The sequence below is a fragment of the Notothenia rossii genome (genome assembly GCF_949606895.1).
Source record: "Notothenia rossii genome assembly, chromosome: 7".
In the NCBI taxonomy this organism is placed as follows: Eukaryota; Metazoa; Chordata; class Actinopteri; order Perciformes; family Nototheniidae; genus Notothenia; species Notothenia rossii.
Window position 1 is genome coordinate 518,364 of NC_136905.1, and position 7,500 is coordinate 525,863.

Consider the following 7,500-nt stretch of genomic DNA (forward strand, 5'->3'; position numbering starts at 1 on the left):
CAACATCTCTTGGTTCTCAGTTGTGCCTACGAGACTCTGTCACGTTGTTTTTGTACTCATTATCCCTGATTGTCCCCCTCCCCTCAGACCCGTACGTGAAGGTGAACGTTTTCTACGGACGTAAACGCATCGCCAAGAAGAAGACGCACGTGAAGAAGTGCACGCTGAACCCTGTCTTCAACGAGTCCTTTATCTACGACATCCCGCCAGAGCTGCTGCCCGAGGTCTCCGTGGAGTTCCTGGTGGTGGACTTCGACCGGACCACCAAGAACGAGGTCCTGGGGCGACTGCTGCTGGGCCTCAACAGCCCGGAAACATCCGGAGCCAAGCACTGGGCCGAGGTCTGCCAGAACCCCCGCCGGCAGATCTCCAAGTGGCACAACCTGAGCGAGTACTGAGCGAGCAGAGACTCAGTGTACACACACACACACACACACACACACACACACACACACACACACACACACACACACACACACACACACACACACACACACACACACACACACACACACACACACACACACACACACACACACACACACACACACACACACACACACACACACACACACACAAACACACACACACACACACACACACACACACACACAGACACAGACACACACACACACACACACACACACACACACACACACACACACACACACACACACACACACACACAATACAATTCAATAAAATACAAAGGGGCTTTATTGGCATGACCACATTTTAAACATAGTATCGCCAAAGCATTCCTCACAAGGCGTTATAACAGAACAAAACAAAAAGAAAGACTAAATGTCAACAATACATGTGGCATAACACAAACACACACACACACACACACACACACACACACACACACACACACACACACTGTTCACACCTGGTGTATAGCACGCGTCCTCAGCTCTAAATACTCAAATCTCCGGCTTTGTCCACGACGTGTGAACTTTTAGAAAAACTGAAATATGAGTCGGGACTTGTGATGCGTTCAGGGGCAACAAAGCTGTGTAGAAAATCTGAAGGAGACCTAGCTGCCGTTAACTGTTAGCTGCTAGCTGTTAGCTGCCATTAGCCGTTAGCTGCTAGCTGCTGTTAGCCATTAGCTGCTAGCTGTTAGCAGCCGGTGAACGGAGGTACGACAGAGTTGCAGTTTGATGAGTTCAGGCTCTATTCTTGAATACATTCTCAGCATCATACGTTAGATATTAGAGAAACTGAGACCTGCTTAGCCTCCTGACAGGAAACCAGCATGCTAACGTAAATAACCCAGTATGCTAACAGTGATAAAGGTACATAGGTACTTATCGTTCTGTTTTTTGTACCCTGGCCTTGAACTGGGATTGATTTCTTAATCTCTGGCAGCGTGGCCTCCCTTTATCCCTATAAATATATTGTAAAATAAGTTCTGAAGATGCTAATGCTTCCTCTGTAGCTGTGTGTGTGTGTGTGTGTGTGTGTGTGTGTGTGTGTGTGTGTGTGTGTGTGTGTGTGTGTGTGTGTGTGTGTGTGTGTGTGTGTGTGTCTGTCTAACACCCCGGAGCATTAAATGTAGGCTTCCCTCTTCTTCTGATATCCTGTTGCTAACTCCGCTATCTTTAACAACACAACATTTAGTCTGCAAGAAGGTGGGACTGAGGTGCTAATGCTAATGTGTTGTTGTTAATACCAGGTGTGAACACCCCCCCCCCCCACACACACACACACACACACACACACACACACACACACACACACACACACACACACACACACACACACACACACACACACACACACACACACACACACACACACACACACACACACACACACACACACACACACACACAGCTCAGAAACGCTGCGTTGGTTTGAAGATAAAGGAGAACGTCGAGTCTCCCTGTGTGTCCACGAGGAGGCGGAAAGGAATGCTTCAAGTATCATTTAAGAAAAATAATAATAACAAAAAAAAAGGTTGCCCCTCCCATCTTGCTGTTGTTGTCATGCTGTTCATCGCATGTCCGTCAAACTAAAAAAAACTCTGAATGAAGAAACGCTGCTGACAGGAAACAGCATCTGCCCAGAGGACAGGAAGCTGCTGGGAGGAAGGTGAATCTACTGCAGGGTGTAAACACGTGTTTGGGACCTGGAGATCTGGACTCTTCTTCACCACGTTCTCATCCCCACACGATGATGCAGAGGACTGTATGTGTAGTAAAAGCAGAGGTCAGAGGTCACACACCTGCCGAACACACACACATCGCTGTGACCCTGAAGCAGAAGATATGAAGAGTGGAAGCTGATGTGAGGCTGTAGCAGAGACGCACACATGCTGTACTCTAGTACAGATACTCGTGTTTAAAATACTCTGGTACAAGTACTGACTCAACTTCTTTACTCGAGTAGAAGTACAGGAGTGTGCACTTAAGTAAAAAGAAGCCATAGCTATGTTTTATATTATTAGAACACTAAATAACTTGTATTTCACATTTGGATTCTGTCTTTGTGTTACATTTAGTAAAGTACAAGTTAGAGGTACTTGTACTTTACTTGAGCATTTCCATGTTACGCTACTGTGTACTTCTACTCCACTACAGTTCAGAGGTACATGGTGTACTTTTACTCCAATACATGTATTTAATACATTTAGTTACTTTACAGATGTGGATGAATGATGTGAAATATAATCAACTCTAAAATATAAGATCTGAGTACTTCTACTTTTACTCAAGTACAAGATCTGAGTACTTCTACTTTTACTCAAGTACAAGATCTGAGTACTTCTACTTTCACTCAAGTACAAGATCTGAGTACTTCTACTTTTACTCAAGTACAAGATCTGAGTACTTCTACTTTCACTCGAGTACAAGATCTGAGTACTTCTACTTTCACTCGAGTACAAGATCTGAGTACTTCTACTTTTACTCAAGTACAAGATCTGAGTACTTCTACTTTTACTCAAGTACAAGATCTGAGTACTTCTACTTCTACAGGACAGGTATTTGTGGTAAAAATGTAAGGAGTAAAAGTAAATATGTGAATGGTGGAGGAAAGTACTGATACCAGGGAAATATCCTACAGTATGTAGTAAGTACAGTAACAAAGTATTTGTACTTATACTTATATATGTTTGTATATACTGGCTGCAGCTGAATCCTCTCTGAGGTCTGTTATTAAGGGTCAGATGTCTCGGTAGAGTCTCAGCGCAGTTGATGCCATAAACTCCAGGTCAACGTGTCGGACTGGTTTTGGTGCCGGGCAGAATACGGCTCGGTGCAGACGGAGGGACTCGGGTCGGACTCGGATCGGACTCGGGTCAAACGGAGGGACTCGGATCGGACTCGGGTCGGACTCGGATCGGACGGAGGGACTCGGATCGGACTCGGATCGAACTCGGATCAGACTCGGATCGGACTCGGATCGGACTCGGGTCGGACTCGGATCAGACGGAGGGACTCGGATCAGACTCGGATCGGACTCGGATCGGACTCGGATCGAACTCGGATCAGACTCGGATCGGACTCGGATCGGACTCGGGTCGGACTCGGATCGGACTCGGATCAGACTCGGATCGGACTCGGATCGGACTCGGGTCGGACTCGGGTCGGACTCGGATCAGACGGAGGGACTCGGATCAGACTCGGACTCGGGTCGGACTCGGATCGGACTCGGATCGGACTCGGGTCGGACTCGGATCGGACTCGGATCAGACGGAGGGACTCGGATCAGACTCGGATCGGACTCGGATCGAACTCGGATCAGACTCGGATCGGACTCGGGTCGGACTCAGCTGGATTCAGAACACACACTCCTCTCCTGAGGTCTGCTACAGCCTCACATCAGTCCTCACTCTAACATGGTTCCTCCTGCTTGTGTATTGCGTGGTGTCACTCTGATATAGTCATAATTACAGCTATGATCTTTATCAGATACTTTGCAGAACTCCCTACATTCTTCCTGTGGAAATGTTCCCGTTGTTCTGCAGCTTCCTGTCGTCTCACCACCACTTCCTCTGCTCTCAGTGTTTCATAACGCAGAGGTTTGATCTGGTTTCTCTCCAGTTATAACTTCCTCCTCTTTGAATCATCATCAGTGAGGCCCGCGCCATTATCAAGGAATAACCACTGAACATGTCAACAAATGAAAAAAGAATGCACTTAACCTGATTTTTTGATAAAAACAATATCAAATATTAAAAAGTTGCCCGCTGATGTAATAAAATGTCCTTTTTGATTTATATTGATATAAAAAAAAACACAGGTACAAAGTATAGAAGTGTACTGTGGGCGGCTGTGGCTGGTGTCCACAGGGCGGATGGATCACAGAGCTGTGGGTGGTGTCCACAGGGCGGACGGATCACAGGGCTGTGGGTGGTGTCCACAGGGCGGATGGATCACAGAGCTGTGGGTGGTGTCCACAGGGCGGACGGATCACAGGGCTGTGGGTGGTGTCCACAGGGCTGTGGGTGGTGTCCACAGGGCTGTGGGTGGTGTCCACAGGGCGGATGGATCACAGAGCTGTGGGTGGTGTCCACAGGGCGGATGGATCACAGGGCTGTGGGAGGTGTCCACAGGGCGGATGGATCACAGGGCGGATGTCCGTCATGTGAAGCGGTTAATTAAAGGATTAGAACTATTAGAACATATTCACATTAACAAAGCTAACCAGATCATCTAGATGGGAGCTGGAGTGAGTCTCTGCAGCTCTGGACATTTTATTACATTAACAGGTTTACGTGTTCTTTTGGTTCCCAGGAAACACTTTGAGGCCGACGCTAACGTCCGTCAATCTGAGTTTCCTCTGAAGCAGCTTTTATTCTGAAAATCTGAGAATATTAAAGTGTGCGGCTGTATATTTGTACAGATGCGAAGATGTTTGCCCCCCCCCCCCCCCCCTCCTGGAGCTTCAGTGTGTGTGAGCCCCCCCCCCCTCCCTGCTGTGACCGGACCATGCTAACCTAGCGTTAGCTTTGTAAACACTAATAGGACGTGCAAATAAAAATAACGAGTTAGCCATGAACGCCTCGTCTCACGTCTCCTTTGTTTCCTTTAAAAGAGTTCAACCTGTGGATATGTGAGTCCTCTCCTGCTGATGTTCAGGTGTATATCAGTATGTAGTGTCTCTACTTTAAAGAGTCCTCTCCTGCTGATGATCAGGTGTATATCAGTATGTAGTGTCTCTACTTTAAAGAGTCCTCTCCTGCTGATGATCAGGTGTATATCAGTATGTAGTGTCTCTACTTTAAAGAGTCCTCTCCTGCTGATGTTCAGGTGTATATCAGTATGTAGTGTCTCTACTTTAAAGAGTCCTCTCCTGCTGATGTTCAGGTGTATATCAGTATGTAGTGTCTCTACTTTAAAGAGTCCTCTCCTGCTGATGTTCAGGTGTATATCAGTATGTAGTGTCTCTACTTTAAAGAGTCCTCTCCTGCTGATGGTCAGGTGTATATCAGTATGTAGTGTCTCTACTTTAAAGAGTCCTCTCCTGCTGATGTTCAGGTGTATATCAGTATGTAGTGTCTCTACTTTAAAGAGTCCTCTCCTGCTGATGTTCAGGTGTATATCAGTATGTAGTGTCTCTACTTTAAAGAGTCCTCTCCTGCTGATGTTCAGGTGTATATCAGTATGTAGTGTCTCTACTTTAAAGAGTCCTCTCCTGCTGATGTGCAGGTGTATATCAGTATGTAGTGTCTCTACTTTAAAGAGTCCTCTCCTGCTGATGTTCAGGTGTATATCAGTATGTAGTGTCTCTACTTTAAAGAGTCCTCTCCTGCTGATGTTCAGGTGTATATCAGTATGTAGTGTCTCTACTTTAAAGAGTCCTCTTCTGCTGATGTTCAGGTGTATATCAGTATGTGGTGTATCTACTTTAAAGAGTCCTCTCCTGCTGATGTTCAGGTGTATATCAGTATGTAGTGTCTCTACTTTAAAGAGTCCTCTCCTGCTGATGTTCAGGTGTATATCAGTATGTAGTGTCTCTACTTTAAAGAGTCCTCTCCTGCTGATGTTCAGGTGTATATCAGTATGTAGTGTCTCTACTTTAAAGAGTCCTCTCCTGCTGATGTTCAGGTGTATATCAGTATGTAGTGTCTCTACTTTAAAGAGTCCTCTCCAGCTGATGTTCAGGTGTATATCAGTATGTAGTGTATCTACTTTAAAGAGTCCTCTCCTGCTGATGTTCAGGTGTATATCAGTATGTAGTGTCTCTACTTTAAAGAGTCCTCTCCTGCTGATGTTCAGGTGTATATCAGTATGTAGTGTCTCTACTTTAAAGAGTCCTCTCCTGCTGATGTTCAGGTGTATATCAGTATGTAGTGTCTCTATTTTAAAGAGTCCTCTCCTGCTGATGTTCAGGTGTATATCAGTATGTAGTGTCTCTACTTTAAAGAGTCCTCTCCAGCTGATGTTCAGGTGTATATCAGTATGTAGTGTATCTACTTTAAAGAGTCCTCTCCTGCTGATGTTCAGGTGTATATCAGTATGTAGTGTCTCTACTTTAAAGAGTCCTCTCCTGCTGATGTTCAGGTGTATATCAGTATGTAGTGTCTCTACTTTAAAGAGTCCTCTCATGCTGATGTTCAGGTGTATATCAGTATGTAGTGTCTCTACTTTAAAGAGTCCTCTCCTGCTGATGTTCAGGTGTATATCAGTATGTAGTGTCTCTACTTTAAAGAGTCCTCTCCTGCTGATGTTCAGGTGTATATCAGTATGTAGTGTCTCTACTTTAAAGAGTCCTCTCCTGCTGATGTTCAGGTGTATATCAGTATGTAGTGTCTCTACTTTAAAGAGTCCTCTCCTGCTGATGTTCAGGTGTATATCAGTATGTAGTGTCTCTACTTTAAAGAGTCCTCTCCTGCTGATGTTCAGGTGTATATCAGTATGTATTGTCTCTACTTTAAAGAGTCCTCTCCTGCTGATGTTCAGGTGTATATCAGTATGTAGTGTCTCTACTTTAAAGAGTCCTCTCCTGCTGATCTTCAGGTGTATATCAGTATGTAGTGTCTCTACTTTAAAGAGTCCTCTCCTGCTGATGTTTAGGTGTATATCAGTATGTAGTGTCTCTACTTTAAAGAGTCCTCTCCTGCTGATGTTCAGGTGTATATCAGTATGTAGTGTCTCTACTTTAAAGAGTCCTCTCCAGCTGATGTTCAGGTGTATATCAGTATGTAGTGTATCTACTTTAAAGAGTCCTCTCCTGCTGATGTTCAGGTGTATATCAGTATGTAGTGTCTCTACTTTAAAGAGTCCTCTCCTGCTGATGTTCAGGTGTATATCAGTATGTAGTGTCTCTACTTTAAAGAGTCCTCTCCTGCTGATGTTCAGGTGTATATCAGTATGTAGTGTCTCTACTTTAAAGAGTCCTCTCCTGCTGATGTTCAGGTGTATATCAGTATGTAGTGTCTCTACTTTAAAGAGTCCTCTCCTGCTGATGTTCAGGTGTATATCAGTATGTAGTGTCTCTACTTTAAAGAGTCCTCTCCTGCTGATGTTCAGGTGTATATCAGTATGT

General features: G+C 45.0%; 1 protein-coding gene and 1 long non-coding RNA gene across 2 annotated transcripts in view; both read left to right on the plus strand.

The window, feature by feature from the left end:
- syt11b (synaptotagmin XIb) overlaps window positions 1-538 on the plus strand; it is a 16,091-nt gene extending 15,553 nt beyond the window's left edge. The window contains exon 5 of the mRNA XM_079691457.1: window positions 88-538. Within this exon, the coding sequence (XP_079547583.1) occupies window positions 88-398 (311 nt within the window). The 3' untranslated portion in view covers window positions 399-538. The remainder of the gene's footprint in view (window positions 1-87) is intronic.
- A 1,305-nt stretch (window positions 539-1,843) lies between these two features.
- Window positions 1,844-5,010, plus strand: LOC307045658. Its single transcript, XR_013809970.1, has 2 exons — window positions 1,844-3,594; window positions 3,782-5,010. It is a non-coding gene; the product is annotated as an uncharacterized lncRNA (long non-coding RNA).
- The last annotated feature ends 2,490 nt before the right edge of the window (window positions 5,011-7,500 follow it).